The sequence below is a fragment of the Scyliorhinus canicula genome, chromosome 1 (genome assembly GCF_902713615.1).
Source record: "Scyliorhinus canicula chromosome 1, sScyCan1.1, whole genome shotgun sequence".
Classification (NCBI taxonomy): Eukaryota; Metazoa; Chordata; class Chondrichthyes; order Carcharhiniformes; family Scyliorhinidae; genus Scyliorhinus; species Scyliorhinus canicula.
Window position 1 is genome coordinate 3,504,307 of NC_052146.1, and position 25,202 is coordinate 3,529,508.

The 25,202-nt window shown below is 46.2% G+C and overlaps 1 protein-coding gene across 3 annotated transcripts in view; it reads left to right on the top strand.

The window, feature by feature from the left end:
- The window catches only part of piwil1 (piwi-like RNA-mediated gene silencing 1), a 64,741-nt gene extending 39,874 nt beyond the window's left edge, over window positions 1-24,867 (top strand). For all 3 annotated transcript variants that reach the window (XM_038801954.1, XM_038801866.1, XM_038802034.1), the window contains exons 14-21: window positions 5,890-5,962; window positions 11,473-11,673; window positions 13,291-13,394; window positions 20,221-20,291; window positions 22,342-22,492; window positions 22,574-22,699; window positions 22,792-22,939; window positions 24,683-24,867. In XM_038801954.1, coding sequence (XP_038657882.1) covers window positions 5,890-5,962; window positions 11,473-11,673; window positions 13,291-13,394; window positions 20,221-20,291; window positions 22,342-22,492; window positions 22,574-22,699; window positions 22,792-22,939; window positions 24,683-24,799 — 991 coding nt within the window. In that variant the 3' untranslated portion in view covers window positions 24,800-24,867. The remainder of the gene's footprint in view (window positions 1-5,889; window positions 5,963-11,472; window positions 11,674-13,290; window positions 13,395-20,220; window positions 20,292-22,341; window positions 22,493-22,573; window positions 22,700-22,791; window positions 22,940-24,682) is intronic.
- The last annotated feature ends 335 nt before the right edge of the window (window positions 24,868-25,202 follow it).

Here is a 25,202-nt window from a genome sequence, read left to right on the forward strand (position 1 = left end):
AGCCTTTTTGCCCCATTCAATGAGACCATGGCTGATCTGTGACCTAACTATATACCTGCCTTTGCCCCATATCCCTCTACATGTTTTGGTTAAAGCAAATCTCCTAATCGCCGGTTAACTGTTAAATTTGAATCTTATCGTTGATAGCTATTTGTTTAGAAGTTGTTAGCTATTTGTTTAGAAGTTGTCACCTGTTGCCAGTAATAGTCGCCCTACTACTTTGGGGCGATGAGGCCTAGCTCTAATTTAGGCTGTTTTCTCCCCAATCCTAGATTCCCAACCAGTGGAAATCGTTCCTCTCTGAGCCCAATCAGTTCCCTCTGTCAATATGAGAGCATGGTGGTGACTAGAGGGCATTTCCTCGGGTGGTTATTCGTTTGGGGGAGGCGCGGGTTTTTGATTTGATAGCTGATTTCCAGGTTAAAGGGGCCTAAGTTGAAGCTTTGATAGGGGAGCCACCTTTCGTGTGACGGTTCACCACATCGCCATCACCGGAAGTCAATTTAAGGCACATGGATAACTACAAGCTGTGGCACGAAGAAAAACCTTCAAATGTTTGCAAAGTTCAACTTGTGCCTAAGCCAGTTCCAAGATGTAAACACAATGAGATAGAACATGGAACATTGCAGCGCAGTACAGGCCCTTCGGCCCTTGATGTTGCGCCATCCTGTGAAACCCCTCAAGTCCACCTACACTATTCCCTTATCGTCCATATGCCTATCCAATAACCATTTGAATGCGTTTAGTGTTGGCGAGTCCACTACTGTTGCAGGCAGGGCATTCCATGCCCTTACTACTCTCTGAGTAAAGAACCTACCTCTGACATCTGTCCTATATCTATCTCCCCTCAATTTAAAGCTATGTCCCTTCGTGCTGGACATCACCATCCGAGGAAAAAGGCTCTCAATGTCCACCCTATCTAATCCTCTGATCATCTTGTATGCCTCAATTAAGTCACCTCTTAGCCACCTTCTCTCTAACGAAAACAGCCTCAAGTCCTTCAGCCTTTCCTCATATGATCTTCCCTCCATACCAGGCAACATCCTTGTAAATCTCCTCTGTACCCTTTCCAATGCTTCCACATCCTTCCTATAATGTGGCGACCAGAACTGCACGCAATACTCCAAATGGGCCGCACCAGAGTTTTGTACAACTGCAACATGACCTCATGGCTCCGAAACTCAATTCCTCTACCAATAAAAGCTAACACACCGTACGTCTTCTTAACAACCCTCTCAACCTGGGTGGCAACTTTCAGGGATCTATGGACATGGACGCCGAGATCTCTCTGCTCGTCCACACTACCAAGAATCTTACCATTAGCCCAGTACTATCTTCCTATTATTCCTTCCAAAATGAATCACCTCACACTTTTCTGAATTAAACTCCATTTGCCACCTGTCAGCCCAGCACTGCAGCTTATCTATGTCCCTCTGTAACTTGTAACATCCTTCTGCACTGTCCACAACTCCACCGACTGTAGAGTCATCTGCAAATTTACTCGCCCATCCTTCTACGCCCTCCTCCAGCTCATTTATAAAAATGACAAACAGCAGCGGCCCCAAAACAGATCCTTGTGGTACACCACTAGTAACTGGACACCAGTCAGAGCATTTCCCATCAACCACCACCCTTTGTCTTCTATCATCTAGCCAATTTCTGATCCAAACTGCTAAAACACCCTGAATCCCATGCCTCTGTATTTTCTGCAATAGCCTACCGTGGGGAACCTTATCAAACGCTTTACTGAAATCCATATACCCCACATCAACTGCTTTACCCTCATCCACCTGTTTGGTCACCTTCTCGAAGAACTCAATGAGGTTTGTGAGGCACGACCTACCCTTCACAAAACCATGTTGACTATCTCTAATCAAATTATTCCTTTCCAGATGATTATACATCCTATCTGTTATAAACCTTTCCAAGACTTTTCCCACAACAGAAGTAAGGCTCACTGGTCTATAGTTACCGGGGTTATCTCTACTCCCCTTCTTGAGCAAGGGGACAACATTTGCTGTCCTCCAGTCCTCTGGCACTATTCCTGTAGACAATGACGACATAAAGATCAAAGCCAAAGGCTCAGCAATCTCCTCCCTAGCTTCCCAGAGAATCCTAGGATAAAGCCCATCCAGCCCAGGGGACTTATCTATTTTCACACTTTCCAGAATCGCTAACACCTCCTCCTTATGAACCTCAAGCCCTTCTAGTCTAGTGGCCTGTATCTCAGTATTCTCCTCGACAACTTTGTCTTTTTCCTGTGTGAATACAGACGAAAAATACTCATTTAGCACCTCTCCTATCTCCTCGGACTCCACGCACAACTTCCCACTACTGTCCTTGACTGGCCCTACTCTTACCTTAGTCATTCTTTTATTCCTGACATACCTATAGAAAGCTTGAGGGTTATCCTTGATCCTACCTGCCAATGACTTCTCATGTCCTCGCTTGGCTCTTCTTAGCTCTCTCTTTAGAACCTTCCTAGCTAACTTGTAACTCTCAAGCGACTCAGCTGAACCATCACGTCTCATCTTCACATATGCCTCCTTCCTCTTGACAAGTATTTCAACTGCTTTAGTAACCCATGGTTCCCTCGCTCGACCACTTCCTACCTGTCTAACAGGTACATACTTACCAAGGACACGCAGTAGCTGTTCCTTGAACATGCTCCACATTTCCATTATGTCCATCCACTGCAGTTTTCCTCTCCAGTCGATGCATCCTAAGTCTTGCCTCATCGCATCATAATTGCCTTTCCCCCAGCAAAAACTCTTGCCCTGCAGGTTCTACCTATCCCGTTCCATCGCTAAAGTAAACGTAATCGAATTGTGGTCACTATCACAAGTGCTCACCTACCTCCAAATCTAACACCTGGCCTGGTTCATTACCCAGTACCAAATCCAATACGGCCTCGCCTCTTGTTGGCCTATCTACATACTGCATCAGGATGCATTACAGATGGGCTGTAATTCCTGGTTTCTCTAATGGAAAATCCATATCCTCCCTATTAATGATGTGGAGATGCCGGCGTTGGACTGGGGTGAGCACAGTAAGAAGTCTTACAACACCAGGTTAAAGTCCAACAGGTTTGTTTCAAACACGAGCTTTTGGAGCACTGCTCCTTCCTCAGGTGATTCACCTGAAAGGTAGTGTTTGAAACAAACCTGTTGGACTTTAACCTGGTGTTGTAAGACTTCTTACTGTGCTCCCTATTAATGTAATTGTTTTCTCAATCCCTTCATTCAGAAGCTGGAGTTGTAAGGAAGTGGTCTCTAGTTCCTGATTCAGTGTGGGAGAAATTGTGTAATTAGTAACGTGGGAGTTAATTGACCTTGACTGTCCTGTAAATCGTGCTTTGGACCTAACATCGATTCCCTACTCCAGTGAAGAAAGATGAACATCCTGCAGTCAGTGTGGATGTTTGGCACCATTCATTCTGATCATGGCTGATCATCCAACTCAGTAGCCTATTCCCACTTTCCCCCATATCCTTTGATCCCCTTTGTCTCGAAGTGCAAAATCTAATTGTCTCTTGAAACCATACAATGTTTTGGACTCAACTACTTCCTTTAGTAATGAATTCCACAGACTCCCCCTTTCTCAGAAACTTGACCGAACGGTCCCATAAATGCCATGTTATGTCACCAGTTCAAGGTATTGTGTTGAATGGCGACTGACTTCCCACCTGCCAGTCAGGAGCGTGATGGAATATGTTTCACTTGGCTGGGGGGGGACATCTATGTCAGAGAAATTCACCTGAAGCATTAACTCTGGGTGCAGAACGTACAAAACGAGAGTCCCGTTTTTGGGCACGTATTGGGTTGGGGCCCCTCCGAGACTGGTGCAGGGTGTTTTTCTATACCTGCAGCATCAGAAACGACCCCATTATCTAATGGGGCTCTGCCTTTTATTATGGCCTCGTTTGGGGCCCCTCTGAGACTGAGGTCGGTGCAGGAAGATGACTTGAGGAGTGGGGCACCATCTTCAAATGCCATCCCGATCTGTTGACCCCCCCCACTGCTCCTCCACCGGGCTCTCCAGATACCCCATCCCCCCCCACCACCACTATAAGACATCATCACTCACCTGATGAAGGAGCCACGCTCCGAAAACTAGTAACTCTAAACAAACCTGTTGGACTTTAACTTGTTGTGGTAAGAGTTCTTGCTATAAAATATCGGAGCAGAATTAGGCCACTCGGCCCATCGAATCTACTCCATCAGTCACCTTCTCCCCATAACCCCTGATCCCTTATTGATCAAGAACCTTATTGATCAAGAACCTATCTATCTCTGTCTTAAAGACATTCAGTGATTTGGCCTCCACAGCCTTCTGTGGCAAAGAGTTCCACAGATTCACCACCCTCTGGCTGAAGAAATTCCTCCTCATCTCTGTTTTAAAGGATCGTCCCTTTAGTCTGAGTTTGTGTCTTCTGGTTCTAGCCTCTCCATGTCCACTCGATCCAGGCCTCGCAGTATCCTGTAAGTTTTCAGTAAGATCCCCCTCATCCTTCTAAACTCCCAACGATTACAGACCAGAGTCCTCAACCATTCCTCATATGACAAGCTCTTCATTCCAGGGATCATTCTTGCGAACCTCCTTAGACCCTTTCCATGCCCCAACGTAGCTCTTGGGAGTCCTTGAGTCCACCCCCTCACCCCACCTCTTAAGAGCAGGGCAATGCCGACCCATGACACATGCACCCAGGTCCCTTGGCCCAGGCACCCTGGTAGTGCCCCAGCCAACCTGGCATGGCGGTGACCTCCAATGGCCCGGGTGACCCCACCCCAACCAGCTGCCTTTACACCTGATCAATGTTTGTGCGGATCACTGCTAATCTGCACCATGGTGCTCCGGTTTCCTCCCACAGTCCAAAGATGTGCGGGTTAGGTGGATTGGCCATGCTAAATTGCCCGTAGTGTCCTACAAAAAGTAAGGTTAAGGGGGGGTTGTTGGGTTACGGGTATAGGGTGGATACGTGGGTTTGAGTAGGGTGATCATGGCTCGGCACAACATTGAGGGCCGAAGGGCCTGTTCTGTGCTGTACTGTTCTATGGCGAGGGCCATTCGTTCCCGGGCCTCGGGAGAATCCAGCGCAGACATTTTAATGAACCTAATGGCTGACTTAAATATGTTAATCTGGATCGCACCCAGCAAAGGCGAGATCCAGATTGCGACGTCTCCTGAGGCGTTGACAGCATCACCAATCTCATGAGAGATTTAACGCCCTTGTCACTGAGCTGGGTGTGACTAGGCCATTAGGTTGCTGGGTGTGACTAGGCCATTAGGTTGCTGGGTGTGACTAGGCCACTGAGCTGGGTATGACTAGGCCATTAGGTTGCTGGGTGTGACTAGGCCATTAGGTTGCTGGGTGTGACTAGGCCACTGAGCTGGGTGTGACTAGGCCATTGGGTTGCTGGGTGTGACTAGGCCATTAGGTTGCTGGGTGTGACTAGGCCATTAGGTTGCTGGGTGTGACTAGGCCATTAGGTTGCTGGGTGTGACTAGGCCACTGAGCTGGGTATGACTAGGCCATTAGGTGATTAGGCCATTGGGTGTGACTAGGTCACTGAGCTGGGTGTGACTAGGCCATTAGGTTGCACCCTATTTCATTCTATCCACAGATGTTACCTGACCTGCGTATTTCTAGAAGTTTCCATTATTTAATCTTGCGGGGTACTCTGTAGTTATGGATGTTTATTTTGAATTGGCAAGTTGCCTATTATTTTGGGGAATTGATGGAGACGGAGGAAGCTTTACACAGGTAGGTTCCACCCATGACCATTTCCTATGGCTGTATTTGATGAGATTATGCCCTATTTGATCTGGTCACTTCAAAAAAAGTCTTGGTTTTATTGCTGTTCTGAAATGAGCATTTTTTCATTGCAGGGTTGAGGTTGAAGATCGAAGTGAAGCATTTTTGAAGGCATTGCAGTCCAATGTTACTCAGACTACAAGAATTGTAAGGGATCATGTTTCTTAGAGATTTTAATCCAGCATTACTTGTATCTTTGATTAAATATAAACTTGCAATTTTGTATGTGTGGGAGTTAAAATTGTAGAACAGAACTTATTCCTTTTGGGGGCAGGTAATACACAGATACATAGAAGATAGGAGCAGGAGGAGGCCTTTTGGCCCTTTGAGCCTGCTCCGCCATTCATCACGATCATGGCTGATCATCCAACTCAATAGCCTAATCCTGCTTTCTCCCCATAGCCTTTGATCCCATTCTCCTCAAGTGCTATATCCAGCCGCTTCTTGAATATATTCAAAGTTTTAGCATCAACTACGTCCTGTGGTAATGAATTCCACAGGCTCACCACTCTTTGTATGAAGAAATGTCTCCTTATCTCTGTCCGAAATGGTTTACCCTGAATCCTCAGACTGTGACCCGTGGTTCTAGACACACCCATCATTGGTAGCATCTACCCTGTCTAGTCCTGTTATAATTTTATAAATCTCTCTGAGATCCCCCCCCCCCCCCCCCCCCCCCCCCTTCCTTCTTCTGAACTCGAGCGAGAACAATCCCAACCTAGTCAATCTCTCCTCATATGACAGTCCCACCATCCCTGGAATCAGTCTGGTAAACCTTCGCTGCACTCCCTCGAGAGCCAGAACATCCTTCCTCAGAGAAGGAGACCATAACTGCACACAATAATCCAGGTGTGGCCTCACCAAGGCCCTGTACAATTGCAGCAACACATCCCTGCTTCTATACTCGAAACCTCTCGCAATGAAGGCCAACATACCATTAGCCTTCTTACCACCTGCTGCCCTGCATGCTTACCTTCAATGACTGGTGCACAAGGACACCCAGGTCCCGCTCCACTCTCCACTCTCCCAATTTACAACCATTCGGGTAGTAATCTGCCTTCCTGTTTTGCTTCCAAAGTGAATAACCTCACACTTATCCAAATTATACTGCATCTGCCATTGGTTTGCCCACTCGCCCAACCTGTCCAGATCATGCTGTACGATCCCTGCATCCTCGTCACAATTCACCCTCCCACCTAATTTGGTATCATCTATAAACTTTGAGATGTTACAGTTTGTTCCCTCATCCAAATCATTAATATATATATTGTGAATAGCTGGGGTCTCAGCACTGATCCCTGTGGTACCCCACTAGCTACTGCCTGCCAATTTGAAAAAGACCCATTAATCCCTACTCTTTGTTTCCTCTCTGCCAACCAGTTTTCTATCCACCTCAGTATATTTCCCCCAATCCCATGCGCTTTAATTTTGCACAATAATCTCTTATGCGGGACTTTGTCAAGCCCCTTCGGAGAGCCCAAATATACCACATCGACTGGCTCCCCCTTGTCGACTGTACCGGTTACCTCTTCAAAGAATTCCAACAGATTTGTCAAGCCTGATTTTCCCTTCATAATTCCATGCTGACTCTGACTGATCCTGCTACTGCTTTCTAAATGTTCCGCTATAAAGTCCTTGATAATGGATTCAAGCATTTTCCCCAGTACCAATGTTAGGCTTACTGGTCTAGAATTCCCTGCTTTCTCTGTACCTCCCTTTTTGAATGTCGGAGTGACGTGAGCTACCCTCCAATCTGCAGGGACAGTTCCAGAGTCTATAGAATCAGAAGATGACCACCAATGCATCCACTATTTCCAGAGCCACCACCTTAAGCACTCTGGGATGTAGATTCTCAGGCCCTGGGGATTTATCCGCCTTCCATCCCATCAGTTTTCCCAGCACCATTTCTCCACTAATGTTGATCTCCCTCAGTTCTTCCCTCTCTCCAAACCTTTTCCAGCATTTCTGGGATCTGATTTGTCGTCTCATTTGTGAAGACTGAACCAAAGTATTTATTCAATTGCTCAGCCATTTCTTTATCCCTTATTATGCACTACCCTGTTTCAGTCTGTAGGGGGCCTATATTTCTCTTTACCAATCTCTTTCTCTTCGCATATCTGTAGGAACTCTTGGTGCCAGTCTTTATGTTCCCTGCAAGCTTCCTTTCAAACTGTACTTTCCCCTTCTTAATCAATCCCTTTGTCCTTCTTTGCTGAATTCTAAACTGCTCCCAATCCTCAGACCTATTATTTTTCTTGGCCAATCTGTATGTTTCTTCCTTGTATCGGATACTATTTCTAATTTCCTTTGTAAGCCATGGAGTGGCCCTCTTACCCCCTTTGCTTTTGTGCCAAACAGGAATGAACAGTTGCTGTAGTTCCTCCATGCGTTCCTTGAACATTTGACATTGTCTATACACTGTCATCACTTTTTAAGTAACTCTCCCCAATCTATCAAGGCCAACTCACGCCTCATATCCTCATAGTTTCCTTTATTAAGATTCAGCACCCTGGTCTCCGAATCAACTACTTCACACTCCATCTTGATAAAAAAAATTATGGTTGCTCATCCCCAAGGGGTCTCGTACAGCCAGATTGGCAATGATTCACTTCTCAGTACACAGTACCCAGTCTAAGGTGGCCTGCTCTCTAGTTGGTTCCTCCACATATTGGCCAAAAAAACCATCCCGTATACACTCCAGGAATTCCTCCTCTACGGCATTGTGGCTAATTTGATTTGCCCAATCTATGTGCAGATTAAAATCACCCACGATCACCGATATTCCTTTATTACATGCATCTAATTTTGTGTTTAATGCCATTGCCAACCTCACCTCTGCAGTTTGGGGGTCTGTATATGACACCCACGAATGTTTTTTGTCCCTCGGTATTTCTCAACTCTACCCATACAGACTCCACATTGTCCGAGCTAATATCCTTTCTCACTATTGTGTTAATTTCCTCTTTAACCAGCAGTGCCACGCCGCCACCTTTTTCCTTTATGTCTGTCCTTCCTAAATACTGAGAACCCTGGAACATTCAGTTCCCATCCTTGTTCACCCTGCAGCCATGTCTTCATAATCCCAATTATATCATACCCATTTATATCTATCTGCGCGATTAGTTCATCCACTTTATTGTGCATTAAGGCACAGAGCCTTTAAGTTTGTCTTTTTCACATGGGCAGCACGGTGGCGCAGTGGGTCAGCCCTGCTGTCTCACGGCGCCGAGGTCCCAGGTTCTATCCCGGCTCTGGGTCACTGTCCATGTGGAGTTTGCACGTTCTCCCCGTGTCTGCGTGGGTTTCACCCCCACAACCCAAAGATGTGCAGGCTAGGTGGATTGAACACGCTAAATTGCCCCTTAATTGGAAAAAATGAATTGGGTACTCTCAATGCTTGTCTTGCTCCCAATATTTTTCTCTATTGACTAGTTTGAATTTTATCCTTGATTTCTCCACTTATCACTTCTTCGCTTTTCTACCTTGTTGTTTCTGTCCTTGCTCCCTCTTTTTCTCTGACTCCTTGCATAGATTTCCACCCCCTTGGCATATTAGTTTAAACCCTCACCAACCGATCCCCCCCCCACCCCAAGGACATCAGTCCCGGTCCTGCCCAGGTGTAACCCGTCCAGTTTGTACAGGTCCCAATGCTGAAGGAATCTGAAACCTTCCCCCTGACACTATCTCTTCAGCAAAAGTTGCAACGGTGAGAAATCCACAATCTGCTCAAAGTAGAGGGACAAAATAATAAAACACCAGAATTATGATTATAATCCTAGGTTGTGAATAAAAATATCGGGCGGGATTCTCCCAACAGGAGTCTAAGTGCCGACGCCGGAGTAAAAACCGGAATATTTTACTCCGGCATCGGCGCCCGTTCCCAGACTCCTGGGTGGGATTCTCCCCTACCCGGCGGGGCAGGAGGTCCCAGCGTAGCGGAGTGGCGCCAACCACTCCGGCTTCGGGCCTCCTCAAAGATGTGGAATTCTCCGCACATTTAGGGGCCAAGCCCTCACATTGAGGGACTAGTCCTGTGCCGCAGTGGTTGTCGCCACGCCGACTGGCGCCAAAACCGGCACCAATGGCCTTTGACAGCCGCCGGCCAGCATCAGGGCTGGCCGCCACCACCGGCGCATGCGTGGTAGAGGGGTTCTCTTCCGCCTCTGCCATGGTGGAGGCCGTGGCGGCGGCTGAAGACAGTGCCCCCATGGCACTGGCCCGCCCGCCAATCGGTGGGCCCCGATCGCGGGCCTGGCCACCGTGGGGGGCACACCCCGGGGTCCGATCGCCCCGTGCCTCACCCCGGGGAAGGCCGGAGAATCCCCGCGGGGGGCACGCCGATTGGCGGGGCGTGATTCCCGCCCCTGCTAATTCCAGGGTGGCGGAGAATTCCGGCCATGGCGGGGGCGGGATTTTCGCCGGTCCCGGGCGATTCTCTGACCTTGCGGGGGGTCGGAGAATTTTGCCCCTATTCTCTGCCCTCCATGTGGCTAGCAGGGGTGTCGCGCGAATTACGGTGGCGGTGCCTCAGCGTGGCGTCCGAGACCCGGCGCCTTGGGTCCCGCGCATGCGAAGTTGGGCCGGCGCCAACTAGCGCATGCGCGGAGCGCTCCGGCCCCTCACCAACATGGCGCCAAGCACAAGCTGGTAGGCCCGGGGGGGGAGGGGGAAAAGAGAGAGCTGGCCCACCGATCGGTGAGCCAGACCCCATCGGAGTGCACCCCCCCCCCCCCCCCCCCCCCAAGCCATCGCAACGGGTACCTGCTGGCAGCGACCAGGTGTGGACGTTGCCAGCGGGGCTAGGCCGTTTACGCTCGGCCCATCCGAGCCGGAGAATCGCGGTTCGCCATTTACGCCGATTCTCCGAGTGGCCTGGCGCGATTCGCGCGGTGCTGGTTTAAGGGGGAGGGTGGGAGAATTGCGTGCGTGGCGCGATTGGCGCGGCGCCCCGGTGTTTCTCTCGACCCCGCCCTATCCCCATAACCCAGTAACCCCACCCAACATTAAGGACAATTTTGCACACTAAAGGGAATTTAGCATGGCCAATCCATGGCTTTAGTGTCAAAGCTTTGAGCGGTTGAAGATCTTGATGAGCATAATGGAGGTTTGGCTGCATTTCATAGAATTTACAGTGCAGAAGGAGGCCATTCGGCCCATCGAGTTTGCACTGGCTCTTGGAAAGAGCACCCTACCCAAGCTCACAACCCCACCCTATCCCCATAACCTAGTAACCCCACCCAACACCAAGGACAATTTTGCACACTAAGGGCAATTTATCATGGCCAATCCACCTAACCTGCACATCTTTGGACTGTGGGAGGAAACCGGAGCTCCCGGAGGAAACCCACGCACACACGGGTATGCTTAGAAGGATATGCTTGAAAGGGTTTGGAGAAAAGAATGGGCTGGTGGGAGCAGGGAGGCCCCAATTGTTTGTCAGTAAGTTAGTCTCCTGTATAAAACTCTAGATTAGCCTTTCAAATGAGAAAAAATTGTATTAATCGTAAGGATTTCATAAAATTGAGGGGGATTGGATGAGATGGGAATACCTGTTGAGTAGCTATTTACACAAGTATCCATCGCAGTGATGGATATTTATGAAGAAAAATGAACTGTACAAAAGTAATTCTGTGCTCCAATAACTTTCCTCCCTTCAGGTTGTTTGTGTCCTTCCATCTAACCGCAAAGACAAATATGATACGATCAAGAAATACCTGTGTGTTGAATGCCCTACCCCAAGTCAGTGTGTTGTCGCCCGTACCTTGAGCAAGCCTCAGGCATTGATGGCTATTGCTACAAAAATTGCTTTACAAATAAATTGTAAAATGGGTGGCGAGCTGTGGAGCGTTGAGATACCAGTAAGTATTTGCACTTGAACAAAAATCTTTAGAAGCTGCTTTTTTTTTGTCTAATTAAATACCGGGGGCGAATGCAGCCTTGAACATTAAAGACTTGTTTGCGGTATTGCAGCAGAATTGACTGCTGCAAAGCTGTCTCAACTCTCCTGTAATGTGGATTCAAACATCCAACAAACCAGGATATAAATTAACTCACACTAATAAGTGCAAAGTAAAGTGGTTGCACTGAATCAGGAAGGCCTGTTGTTTTTGGTACTGAACCAGACAACAGTGAATTAATATCTTAATGTAACATTGTGACATAATTCCTGTGAGAATTTGGGAAGATCTGGCATGAGCAGTTAGAATCATAGATTTCCTGCAGTGCAGAAGGAGGCCATTCGGCCTATTGAGTCTGCACTGTCCCTCTGAAAGTGCACTCGATTGAGGCCCACTTCCCGCCCTATCCCCATAACCCCACCTAACCTGCACATCTTTGGATTGGATTGGATTTGTTTATTGTCACGTGTACCGAGGTACAGTGAAAAGTATTTTTCTGCGAGCAGCTCAACAGATCATTAAGTACATGGGAAGAAAAGGGAATAAAAGAAAATACATAATAGGGCAACACAAGATATACAATGTAACTACATAGACACCAGCATCAGATGAAGCATACAGGGTGTAGTGTTAATGAGGTCAGTCCATAAGAGGGTCATTTAGGAGTCTGGTGACAGTGGGGAAGAAGCTGTTTTTGAGTCTGTTTGTGCACGTTCTCAAACTTCTGAATCTCCTGCCCAATGGAAGAAGTTGGAAGAGTGAGTAAGCCAGGTGGGAAGTATCTTTGATCATGCTGCCCGCTTTCCCCAGGCAACGGGAGGTGTAGATGGAGTCAGTGGATGGGAGGCAAGTTTGTGTGATGGACTGGGCAGTGTTCACGACTCTCTGAAGTTTCTTGCGGTCCTGGGCCGAGTAGTTGCCATACCAGGCTGTGATGCAGCCCGATAGGATGCTTTCTATAGTGCATCTGTAAAAGTTGGTAAGGGTTAATGTGGACATGCCGAATTTCCTTAGTTTCCTGAGGCAGTATAGGCGCTGTTGTGCTTTCTTGGTGATAGCGTCGACGTGGGTGGACCAGGACAGATTTTTGGTGATGTGTACCCCTAGGAATTTGAAACTGCTAACCATCTCCACCTCGGCCCCGTTGATGCTGACAGGGGTGTGTACAGTACTTTGCTTCCTGAAGTCAATGACCAGCTCTTTAGTGTTGCTGGCATTGAGGGAGAGATTGTTGTCGCTACACCACTCCACCAGGTTCTCTATCTCCCTCCTGTATTCGGACTCGTCGTTATTCGAGATCCGGCCCACTATGGTCGTATCGTCAGCAAACTTGTAGATGGAGTTGGAACCAAAATTTGCCACGCAGTCGTCTGTGGGAGGAAACCGGAGCACCCGGAGGAAACCCACATAGACACTGGGAGGAAGTGCAAACTCCACAGACAGTCACCCGAGACCGGAATTGAACCTGGTTCCCTGGCACTGTGAGGCAGCAGTGCTAACCTCTGTGTCGCAGTTGGTTTTGACTTTATTGCATCTTAAGGCATAGGTGACGGTTTAACTTGATTAATGTTTTTGCAGCTCAAACAGCTCATGGTGGTTGGAATAGATTGTTACCATGATAATGCCACTGGGAGAAAGTCTATTGCCGGATTTGTAGCCAGTCTTAATCAATCAATAACAAGGTAAGCTCCGATTGGAAGGTATCCCCATGTTGTAACTAATTACAATAATAATCTTTATTATTGTCGCAAGTAGGCTTACATTAACACAGCAATGAAGTTACTGTGAAAAGCCCCTAGTCGCCACATTCCGGCGCCTGTTCGGGTACACGGAGAGAGAATTCAGAATGTCCAATTCACCTAACAGCACGTCTTTCGGAATTTGTGGGAGGAAACCGGAGCACCCGGAGGAAACCCACACAGACACTGGGAGAACGTGCAGACTCCGCACAGACAGTGACCCAAGCGGAAATTGAACCTGGGACTCTGGCGCTGTGAAGCAACAGTGCTAACCACTGTGCTACCGTACATCTGTCAGAACATTTAAGTTTTCTCCCCATCTGAAACTTGACAGTTTGTCCCTAATTTTTAAGTTAAAATCAAATTAGGTTTCCACATTTTCAGGAACTTATAAAATATTGATTTTGAAAAGGAGTTGGTTTGTCCTTGGTGAACAGAGGGGAACTAAAGATATTCATCTGCAATACCGGGAACGTGTGTTTTCAAAATTTGTTTTTCCTTCCTTCTTCATCCTACAACATTTTCTGCTCCTTCACCCCCACCCCAACTTCAGATTATTCTTTAAAACTGCTTGGCTAATGATTGGACACTTAACATAACCATTTGGCAGTAATAACACTTGTTACAGTAACTGAACCAGACTGCAATTTATAGTAGGAAATCGGACGAGACTTAACAGAATTTCAATTTTGTAAACTTGAGAGGGAAGGATACTTTGCTCCAGGGCTGATTTCACTGACAACCAGGGATCATAAAACAAACTTTATTCTCAACATAGGATTAACCCCATAGACATCCAAGGCTTTTCAATTAACAGTTACAGTTCGAAAAGTACAACCCTGCTTTTAAACTGCACACTAGGGGCTTTTCACAGTAACTTCATTGCTGTGTTAATGTAATTTCGGGACCCTGGTGAGGAATGCCCCCAGATGTCACACTTTGTCCCATTTCCTTTCCTGCACTAATTTTTTTTTTTATGAATCAAGTAGAATTTATTAAGCAAGATGTTTAATAAAAGCAGTGAAGACGATGTGAATGAGCTCAGCTCACCACTGCAGGATAATCTCTGGACTCTATTCACTCTCTCTCACACTCTCTCTGTCTCTCGCAAATTATCTTGACTATAGCACAAGATTTGTTCTTTTGTCTGACGTCACCCAATTTCTTTGTAGGACTTCACAGTTTCTGTAGAACCAACCTAACTGCAATAGTGGGTGGTATGGCAGCCAAACTTTTAAATGTTATGATGTTGCAGAAATGTTGATCTTTGCTCTGCTCTGACTTCCTGTGTTAAGCAGGGTTTTTCTGTCCCGAGCATAAGCAAACTTATTCTTGGTTTGATTGACCTTGACTCTATCCAATGAATTGCTCACATTTAAAAGCTATGAAGGCCTGTATTATTGAGAGGTGCTGGGCTAGTAGCATCTGGTGAAGGATGATGCAGCCAAGGTTTAATTGGAATATATGATTTGACTTTTGGAGACTGTGTGCTACCTTATAATTTTGAAGTTTTAATATTTCCTTTTCAAGTATTTATAAAATGAAACAGGATTACTCCCTGTGCCACGTATCTGTGAGGTTAGAACTAGGAAGATACTACAGCTCAACACGTGGCTAAACAGCTGGTGTAAGACGGAGGGTTCATATATCTGGACCATTGGGATCTCCGGGGAAGGTGGGACCTGTACAAGAAGGACGGGTTGCATTTAAACTGGAGGGGCATAAATATTCTGGCCAGGAGGTTTGCTAGAGTCACACTGGAGGACTTTAAACTAGTTTGGCAGAGGGGTGGGAACCAAAACAAAGGTGAATTAACTGAAGGATGTTGCACGTTTTACTTGAGTGTATTACGCGTTTTATTGGATTGTATTAACACGCCTCCGTTTAAAGGGCGTGTGCTTAACACTACTACAGCTCTGTGTATGTAATTATGCTCGGAGTCGCCAGGTGCCGTATTTAGACACCTCACAAGTATATCAAGGTCAGGTTCAAAGTAATAAATCTGTACACCGATTAGTAAGTTCAAACGATTGATATTTATTATAACAAATATAATAAATACACATGTATACGCTAAAGAGACTAAGTTACTTCTAAACTAAACAACTAAAATACTTATCTAAACAGGAACAGGCAAGGTCAGGGAGCGAGGCCTTCGTCCCGTTCTTGGTCTGCAACTCTCAAAGTGTTAAAGGTTGTCAGGGTCTAGCAAGTCTGGCTCACGTAGCGATCGTTGTGGTGAAACTTACAGTTCGATGGCTGGTGGCTCAACGGCTGGTGATGGAACTGGAGTCAGGATGCGATGTATCAGCAAAGCGATGAAGACAGCAGAGAGCCGGAGCCAAGACAACAGCAGAGCCGGAGCCAACAGAACGGACCATGTGCGGGGTCTACTTTTATAGGTCCCCCCAAAGTCCGTGCCTCTTCGGGGCGGTCTCTACCTGCTGTATATCGATTGGGTCTTCTCCCAATCGATATTTTCCAAACCCCCCAATCTGAGGGTCGCTTCTCGATGGGTGGGGCGGTCTCTATGGTGCTTTGTGATGGATACTTATGGTGCCGTTTCGTCTGGGCGTCTACTCAAAGTATCCATTCAAACTTAAATGTTTCTATTGTGTGGGCCTGGATCTAGATCACCTCATTACTATGCAAATCGTTGTTGCCATTTACACCTTTAGCTGAGATTCTGCACCTGGCCATAAACTGGTTTCTGTACGTGCAGAATGCTAATTAGCCTTCTGCAAACTGCTTGTCCTTGCTAAGACTGTTTTCTCCCTGCAGCCTTAGCAGTTCTCCATTTTTGTAGCCCAGTGTCCATCTTAGGTGGCTACAAGGAGAACGAGAGAGAAGGGCCAGTAAGACTCGGAGGAAGAGCAGGCAGGGTGTGGTTGCTGATCAGAGAGGGTCTGATGGACTGAAGTACATTTGTTTCAGTGCAAGACGTGAATCTGGTAAGGCAGATGACTTAGAGCTTGGATCAGTACTTTTTTCATAGAATTTACAGTGCAGAAGGAGGCCATTCGGCCCATCGGGTCTGCACCGACCCTTGGAAAGAGCACCCTACCAAAGCCCAGACCTCCACCCTATTCTCGTAACCTAGCAACTCAATCCCACCTTTGGACACTAAGGGCAATTTAGCATAGCCAATCCACCTAAACTGCACATATTTGGACTGTGGGAGGAAACCTGAGCACCCGGAGGAAACCCACGCACACACGGGGAGAATGTGAAAACTCCGCACAGACAGTGACCCAAACTGGGAATTGACCCTGGAGCTGTGAAGCAACTGTGCTAACCACTATGCTACCATTCCAAGTTCCTCCTTGGAACTATGATGTAATGAAATGAAAATCGCTTATTGTCACGAGTAGGCGTCAATGAAGTTACCGTGAAAAGCCCCTAGTCGCCACATTCCAGCGCCTGTCTGGGGAGGCTGGTACGGGAATTGAATCGTGCTGGCCTGCCTGGGTCTGCTTTCAAAGCCAACGATTTAGCCCAGTGTGCTAAACCATTGCAGATACTCGGTTAAGGGAACAAACGGATTGGCAGCTTAATGCTCCAAGATACAGATGTTTCAGGTGGGATAGAAGGGGGTTTAAAGGGGTGGGGGCGTAGCATTACTGGTTAAGGAGAATATCACAGCTGCACTGCAGGAGAACACCTCTGAGGGCTCATGCAACGATGCAATATGGGTGGAGCTCAGGAACAGGAAGGGTGCAGTCACAATGTTGGGGGTTTATTGTGGGCCTCTCAACAGCCAGTGGGAGATAGAGGAACAGATAATGTAGGCAGATTTTGGCAAGGTGTAAAAGTAACAGGGCCGTTGGTAGTGGGTGATTTTAACTTCCCCTATTGACTGGGACTCACTTAATGATAGAGGCGTGGATGGGGCAGAGTTTATAAGGAGCATTCAGGAGGGGCTTCTTGAAACAGTATGTAGATGGTCCAACTGGGGAAGGGGCCGTACTGGACCTGGTATTGGGGAGCCCGGCCAGGTGGGGAGTAGGGGAGCAGCTCGTGAACAGTGACCACAATTCAGTAAGCTTTAAGGTACTGATGGATAAAGCTAAGTGTAGTCCTCGGGTGAAGGTGCTAAATTGGGGAAAGGCTAATTACAACAATATTAGGCAGGAACTGAAGAATGTAGTTTGGAGTAGGGCAAACCAACATATACATAGATACATTGAAGACAGGAGCAGGAGGAGGCCTTATGGCCCTTCGAGCCTGCTGCGCCATTCATCACGATCATGGCTGATCATCCAATGCAATAGCCTAATCCTGCTTTCTCCCCATAGCCTTTGATCACATTCTCTGCAAGTGCTGTATCCAGCCGCCTCTTGAATATATTCAAAGTTTTAGCATCAACTACGTCCTGTGGTAATGAATTCCACAGGCTCACCACTCTTTGTATGAAGAAATGTCTCCTTATCTATGTCCGAAATTGTTTATCCTGAATCCTCAGACTGTGAGCCCTGGTTCTGGACACACCCATCATTGGTAACATCTTCCCTGCATCTACCCTGTCTAGTCCTGTTAGAATGTTATAAGTCTCTGAGATTCCCCCCCTCATTCTTCTGAACTCCAGCGAGAACAATCCCAACCTAGTCGATCTCTCCTCGTATGACAGTCCTGCCATCCCTGGAATCAGTCTGGTAAATGACTGGGAGGCTTTAAAGTGTAAGTTGATAGGAATTCAGGACCGGCATGTTCCTGTAAGGATGAAGGATAAGTATTGCAAGTTTCAGGAACTTTGGATAACGAGAGATATTGTGAGCCTAGTCAAAAAGAAAAAGGAAGCATTTGTCAAGGCTAGGAGGCTCAGGAACACACAAAGCATGTGTGGAATACAAAGAAAATAGAAAGAAACTTGAGCAAGGAGGCAGGAGGGCTAAAAGGGGTCACAAAAAGTCACTGGCAAGCAGGATTAAGGAAAATCCCAAGGTTTTTTATACATATATAAAGAGCAAGAGGGTAGCCAGGGAGAGAGGGTTGGCCCGAGCCAGAGGAAATGGGCAAGGTATGAAATGAGTACCTTGTGTCAGTATTCACCAAAGAGAAGGATTTGGTGGATGATGAGTCTTTGGGAAGGGTGTGTAGATAGTTTGGGCCATGTTGAGATCAAAAAGGAAGGAGGTATTTAGGGGTCAACATTAAGGTAGACAAGGCCTGATGGGATATACCCCATAATAAATCAAATCAAAGAGTGCAGAGAGGCAAGAAAGGAAATTGCTGGGGCCTTGAGAAAAATCTTTGTATCCTCACTAGCTACAGGTGAGGTTCCAGAGGACTGGAGAATAGCTATTGTTGTTCCTTTGTTTAAGATGGGTAGCAAGGATAATCCAGGTAATTACAGGCTGGTGAGCCTCAAGTAAGTGGTAGGGAACTTATTGGAGAGGATTCTTTGAGACAAGATTTATAGCCACTCGGAAATAAGTGGATATATTAGCGAGAGGCAGCATGGTTTAGTGATGGGGAGGTTGTATTTCACTAACTTGATCGAATTGTTTGAGGAAGTGACAAAGATGATTGAGGGTAGGACAGTGGATGTTGTCTACATGGACCTCAGTAAGACCTTTGACGAGGTCCCTCATGGCAGACTGGTTTAGAAGGTGAAGTCGCACAGGATCAGAGGTGAGTTGGCAAGATGGATACAGAACTGGCTTGGTCACATAAGACAGAGGGTAGCAGTGAAAGGGTGCGTTTCTGAATGGAGGGCTGTGACTAGTGGCTTTCCTCAGGGATCAGTGCTGGGACCTTTGCTGTTTGTAATATATATATAAATGATTTGGAGGAAAATGTAACTGGTTTGATTAGTAAGTTTGTGGACGAGACGAAGGTTGGTGAAATTGCGGATAGTGATGAGGACTGTCAGAGGATACAGCAGGATTTAGATCGGTTTGAGACTTGGGCGGGAGATGGCAGATGGAGTTTAATCCGGACAAATGTGAGGTAATGCATTTTGGACGGTCTAATGCAGATGGAAAATGTACAGTAAACGACAGAACCCTTAAGAGTATTGATAGTCAGAGGGATCTGTGTGTACAGGTCCACAGGTCACTGAAAGTGGCAACGCAGATGGAGAGCTCTGCCCCATCCACACCCCCAGCATTAAGTGGGAAGGTAGTCAAGATATACGGCATGCTTGCTTTCATCGGCCGGGGCATCGAGTTTAAAAATTGGCATGTCGTGTTGCAGCTTTATAGAATTGTAGTTAGGCCGCACTTGGAATATAGTGTTCAATTCTGATCGCCACACTTATCAGGAGGATTTGGAGAGGGTGCAGAAAAGATTTACCAGGATGTTGCCTGGTATGGAGTGCATTCACTATGAAACGAAGTTGGAAAAACTTCGATTTGTTCTCACTGGAACAATGGAGGTTGAAGGATGACCTGACAGAAGCCTACAAGATTGAGGGGCATGGACAGAGAGTGGATAGCCAGAAGCTTATTACCAAGGTGAAGAGTTAACGGGGGGGGCATGGGTTTAAAAGGAGATGTACGAGACACAGTTTTTACACAGAGGGTGGTGGGTACCTGGGACTCGCTGCCAGAGGAGGTGGTAGAAGCAGGTACGATAGTGACTTTTAAAGGACATCTTGACAAATCCATGAATAGGATGGGGATAGAGGGATATGGTCCCCGGTAGGGTAGGGGGTTTTAGTTCAAATGGGGAGCATGTTCTTGTGCTGTAATTTTCTTTGTTCTGCTGGTTGAAATCCGTGAAGCATTATACTGCAAATTTAAGATGATTCATTGATCTTTATGACTAGGTGGTTTTCTCGCTGCATCTTGCAAGAGCGTGGACAAGAACTTGTAGATGGATTAAAGGTTTGCTTACAAGGTAGGTTCATGTCAGATGAAAGCTGTTGTATACTTAAGAGCCAGAAGTATGAATACAGGAATAGTGGTTTGTATTGAACACATTCCATGATGCATTGGAATTAAATACAACCTTCTTAATGTTGACAATTTTGCATGTGGTTACAGGTATCATAGAATTTACAGTGCAGAAGGTGGCCATTCGGCCCATCGAGTCTGCTCCAGCCCTTGGAAAGAGCACCCTACTTAAGCCCACACCTCCACCCTATTCCCACATCTCCACCCTATCCCTGTAACACCACCTACCCTTTTGTGGACACTGAGGGAAATTTATCATGGCCAATCTACCTAACCTGCACATCTTTGGACTGTGGGAGGAAACCGGAGCACCCGGAGGAAACCCACGCACACACGCGGAGGACGTGCAGACTGTGCACAGACAGTGACCCAGCCGGGAATCGAACCTGGGACCCTGGGACCCTGGAGCTGTGAAGCAACTTTGCTAACCACTGTGCTACCATGCTGCCCGAGATTTAAGATTTCTGACCAGAGTTTTATATGAGCTTGGCATGTTTGTATTCGGAGTAAAAACAACCAGAATATGTTGACTCATCATATTCCTAAAAGTCGAGAAACAATTTGGCAAAAGTCCCATTTTATTTCCCAACTGACATGGTGCAGCAATTGTGGGATTATCACCGATTTCTCCCAGGAAATGACTTCGCTGCTGAAGTTATGACAACTGCAGGGGGGAAACCCCCCTCTGATGATAACCCTTTGACATCACTTGCAATGTGCTCCTCTGCAGGTTCAGTAGCTCACTATTAATCACTTTTGGATGTCATGATGCTTAGAGGATCTTATTACCCAGATTTTATGATGGTAATATGAAATTGGCAGTGGCCATCATTACTCCTCTGAAACTGATAGCAACTTGAGGACTCTGTACATTTGCAGTTAAACACCTAAATCCATTTGTTGAATGTTAAATTTCTCCATCGTAAATTCCAGTTTTTAAAATTCTGATATTTTATTTTCTACCTTTGTCCCATGATGAACAATTTTTTTTTGTCATCTTATACCAAAGAAAGAATCAAAGCAACGGGATTTGTTTTGTTTTTTGGTGACCTGATTTTCTGAGAATGCTGAAATACAGAATTTATAGTGGGGAAAGATGCCATTCAGCCCACTTGAGTGTGCACCAGTCCTTGGAAAGAGTACCCATGCCTCCACCTTCTCCCAGTAACCCCACCTAACATTTGTGAACACTAAGAGGCAATTTAGCATGGGCAATCCAGCTAACCTGCACATCTTGGCTGTGGGACAAAACTGGGAACCCCAGATGAAACTCGCGCAGACACGGGGAGAACGTGCAGACTCCACACAGTCACCCAAAGCTGAAATTGAACCTGGGTCCCTGGAGCTGTGAAGCAGCAGTGCTAGCCACCGTGCACTATGCCACCCATGTGTTCTGTTTACCCTGCTTGATGACATGACTAGTGTTGGACACTTGGGCAGTCCCCCCGGTGACAGAACAGGCAAAGTGTGTCAGAGATCACAAGATCTTTCTGGGAATTTTTCTCTCGCGTTCGTAGCGAGTGATGTTGCTTCACTGCTGAATGCAAAATCTGGACCAATGTGTAATGTGCTGCTAAATCAAAGACTGCTGCAGGAGGGCATGATCTGGGCAACACCAGGCATGCCTAAAAATGAGAACCTGGTGAGACTATAACCCAGGACTAAGTGATCCCACAATCAACAGCTCAGATCTAAGTCCTGCCACACCCAGCCACAATGAAAGAATTAAAATGCAAGATAAATGAATGAAGCCGGATCTAAAATGAAACCCATCTGGGCATCGAGAAACCTTTGGACACCAGCTTGAAGATCACCGGAATGCAAATGTCTGGATTCTCTACTAGTAAGCGGTGTCGAAGTTTTTAAAGTTTATTCAGTTTTGAGCCTAGTTCATAATAAAAGGATAGGGATGTAGGTTGTACATTTGTTATCATAAGGGATGTTTTCTGTTCTTGAGTAACATTATTTACTTTGCTAAGTTTTGATTTCCTCAGCTGCTTTGAAGACGTGGCATGCATACAACAAGTGCCTCCCTGGTCGTATCATCGTGTATCGCGATGGAGTTGGTGATGGGCAGCTGAACACTGTTGTAAATTACGAGGTTCCACAACTGCTAGATTGCTTGAAATATCTGACTGACTACAAGTGAGTTATGCAAATTTTAAAATGCCTAACCAGTATGGGTTTTTTTTTTGTTGGCATAAATAGCAAATGTTTCTCTTTCAGTCCAAAACTATCGGTGATTGTTGTAAAGAAGCGTGTCAATGCAAGGTTTTTTTCACAATCTGGCGGAAGATTACAGAACCCACCTCCTGGCACGGTCATTGATACAGACGTCACAAGACCAGAATGGTGAAGTATAGTTTTTACGGTTCAAGGATTTCAGTTGATCAGTTGTTGCAAATAAAAATCACTCTTAAATGTATGCTTTGTTTTTGAGTCAGGTACGACTTCTATATAGTCAGCCAGTCAGTGAAGGTTGGTACAGTTACACCAACGCACTATAATGTGGTGTATGACAGCAGCAATTTGAAACCAGATTACATGCAGCGGCTAACCTACAAGCTATGCCACATGTATTACAACTGGCCGGTGAGTCAACTCATCTCTCTTTATTTGCTAAAGATAATCAGGTTGGAGATCTGAATGTTCCAATGTTTATAAGTAGCACTTCATTGTTAAAGTCAGTGTGTGGAGCCAACCTGCTCCACACCAGCCCGCCCTGAATCATAAGTGGGTGGGCTAAATTAGGGCAGTGTATGACTTCCGCCCTCAACTTGAGGTGGAAGACCTTACAATGAGGTGAAAATCCTGCCCTTGGGAGCAGTTCCCATCAGTTCTGGCAGTGCCAAGAGCACATTAGTGGGTGCTTCCCGAACTGCGGCCAGGAAGAAGGTGGCCCATGGATCGTGGTATCCGGTTAGTTTGGTGTCGGGCCGGTTTGGCCAGTTTAGGGAGGGGGCCATGGGGCAGAATTTAATGGTGCGGAGGTGGTGGGGCTATCTTAAGGGGGCTGCCCCCAAACTGGACAGCACAACTCTCTGATAAGAATACCTCCCTTGCCCTTTGAAGCATTTATTAAAAAATTGGGCTGCCCACTCCTGCGCGAGTGTCCTGTTTTAGGGCATGGGCAGCTTGGGTCAGTTGACTTGATAACCAGCCCAATTGACCCACGATTATTTATTACGGAAAGGCAACACAATGGTTAGCACTGTTGCTTCACAGCACCAGGGAGCTGGGTTCGATTTCAGGCTTGGGTCGCTGTCTGTGCGGAGTCTGCGTGTTCTCCCCGTGTCTCTGTAGGTTTACTCCGGGTGCTCTGGTTTCCACCCATAAGTCCCGAAAGACGTGCTTGTTGGGTGAAAAGTACATTCTGAATTCTCCCTCTGTGTACCCGAACAGGCGCCGGAATGTGGTGACTGGAGATTTTCACAGTAACTTCATTGTAGTGTTAATGTAACCTTACTTGTGACATTATTATAATTTTCAGTCCCCCCCCCCCCCCCCCCCCCCCCCCCCCCGGTGTTATGCTGGTGAGCTCGGATGGTAGTGGTGGGCACCTGCCCTATTGTATGTTTAGCCATCCACCTGACACAAACACACCCAGTGGGGGCACCACAAATGCAGCCCCTGTTTGCTCGCAAACATTTGGATTCTTCTAACTAAACTGTATGACTGCCACTCAAAATATTGTTTGTTGGGATATATATATTCCAATTCTATATGTATCTAGAGGTTACTGGGAAGAGCAGCAAGCTTGTTTGAAATGCAAGAGGAAATGGGGAGGGATAAATTCACCTTCAAACTCCAATATGTGGATGTTAAATAATTCCTATTTCAAACTAATTTGGGGGAGTTGAACCAGAGGATGCAATTGAGAATTGAATAAAAAATGAATTAAGGTTGTGCTTAACTGAGTTTATTTACTGCTCCAAATATTATCCCAGGTAAAGTGGAGGCCCCAACTATGGCATGATGCTGTGATGGACAAACTGATTTATGTGAATGAAGTTTGGCTGAATGAATCTCATTGGGGAGCATTGTCAAATGGAAAATCCAAGTCTGATGCATTGGAATCATGTTTGACATGTTTTTTGCACAATGGTTTCAGAAGTTTATTATATTTCTGCTTTCCTTTGCTTTAAAGAAACAGTGCATTGTTTTCTCTTGCTTCAGCTGTTAATTGAAGAGAGTATGTTGCAGTTCAGAAGGAATAACTGCATTTTATCCACAAAACAAAATCAATATATTTAAATGATAAAATTAACCTGGAGGTTTTGTGCTCGCAAATGCATAAAGTCTTTGTAAATTGATCTTATTTTTGTCTTTTTGTAGGGTGTCATCCGCGTGCCAGCCCCCTGCCAGTACGCCCACAAACTGGCATTCTTGGTGGGGCAAAGTATTCATCGAGAGCCCAGTCTGGCATTGGCAGACCGACTTTATTACCTGTGAACACACATCATGATTTTCTGCCATGGTTACTGCTCAAAACAACCTTATAAACTGTGGCATTTACCAAGGATATATTTTTTCAACCAGGGCAATTTTAAAATGCTTGGGCACACATCTATAAATGGAATACCAGACCTATTTGTACATTCATTCCATCTGGATTTTGATTCTTCTTTTCACTCTTTTTTGCAACTTTTTTTATCTTCTGTTTTCTACCACCACAGAATTTGAGGTAAAGGTTGCTCAGGTCTTGCATTCCCATTCTTCTCTTTCCCCCCCACCCTGGCAGCAAACTTTGGATTTACAAAAAAAAGTTTTATGTTCTCTGAATTAAAGCGACCTTGAGTCATAGACATTTTGTGAGCCCTGTCCAGTGTGCTTCTGATAAACTAGTTTGATTGAG